The sequence below is a fragment of the Asparagus officinalis genome, chromosome 8 (genome assembly GCF_001876935.1).
Source record: "Asparagus officinalis chromosome 8, Aspof.V1, whole genome shotgun sequence".
NCBI lineage: Eukaryota > Viridiplantae > Streptophyta > Magnoliopsida > Asparagales > Asparagaceae > Asparagus > Asparagus officinalis.
In genome coordinates this window covers 11300851-11302071 of record NC_033801.1, presented here as the reverse complement: position 1 = coordinate 11302071, position 1221 = coordinate 11300851, and the positions used below count along the sequence as shown (strand labels likewise).

Below are 1221 nucleotides of genomic sequence, written 5' to 3'. Positions count from 1 at the left end.
AAGAAATCATACAGATGACCCTGCATATTAAATAGCACAAGTAATAATAAGATTGCTAGAATAGTACAGCTTGATGATTACACGGATACAATGTTCTAATTATATTGATGATACAATATTTTAACTGTACTCATTTAGAATTGATAGTGTCACAATAAACCTTTCCTCCTTATATGATTTTTTCCCCAAATACAACTTTCTCAAGTTTGGTTCGTTCATGCAAGTGTATTTGAAACTGAAGGAGTCACTGGATCATCACTAAAAGCACAAAATTACGGCCCCTGGGAGAACATTTCAAAATCTTCATCGTCATAATCGAGTGTGTTCCCACTGTTACCGGCATATAATAGATTTCTGCGGCGCACCCCAGAGAAACTTAAAAGAGCATTTTGCTTATATTGACTATCATAATGGATATTCAGAACACTTCAGTATACACTACACCGGGAGAGATATAACATTCACAGACTCAGCTTCTTTAGTTTACAAGCCATTAACAAGAACGGTGCAAATAGACAATATGCCATTAAAACACCCATTAAAAAAACAGTAAGAAAATAAAGACTAGAACACCAAATACCTTCATGCACTCTTAACAGAGCTATCCTTTCCTCTTGCAATCTGATTTCACTGTATAGTCTCAGCTGGGATACTCGAGCTCCTCATTTGAATACTGCACCGCAGTTTCAAATGATAACTGTTTATAAAACAGCCAGATTCCCTAATAAGATTCATGAGTAGGGCTATCAGAGTGCATATCCATGGACGAGTCATTGTTGCTCAGAGAATTAGACTCCCGGCTTACACCATCATGATTCCTGGCGCCATTTTGTGAAGACCCCCCTCCTTGTGATAAATGATAGTGTTGAAGGCTACGGCGAACTGGGCTGGAGAGTGCATTTGTGAAAACCGAGTTCTTTGCCTGATCAGAGTAAGAAGGCCGAGGGGCAAGTCCTACTGATGTTTGCCCAAAGATACCAGAAGAGGTTTGCATTCCGGTGTTTTGGTGCGGAAACTGCAGCCTTGGCGATATTGGTGGATCTTCTACCACGTAATCTAACTCATTCTGAAAGACAAAATAACGGTCATACAACAATTGATTTGATGGTTTAACAAAATGATGGTCTTACAACAATTTGAAGTTGTTCTCTTTGGTCTTCCACATAATTTATAGAAGGATCACAAAAGTAAGTACAATAACCTTTTTTTGGGGTGTTTGCG

At 38.6% G+C, this 1221-nt stretch overlaps 1 protein-coding gene across 1 annotated transcript in view; it reads right to left on the bottom strand.

The window, feature by feature from the left end:
- Positions 374-1221, bottom strand: part of LOC109822347 — a 5224-nt gene continuing 4376 nt past the window's right edge. The window contains exon 3 of the mRNA XM_020388534.1: positions 374-1066. Within this exon, the coding sequence (XP_020244123.1) occupies positions 722-1066 (345 nt within the window). The 3' untranslated portion in view covers positions 374-721. The remainder of the gene's footprint in view (positions 1067-1221) is intronic.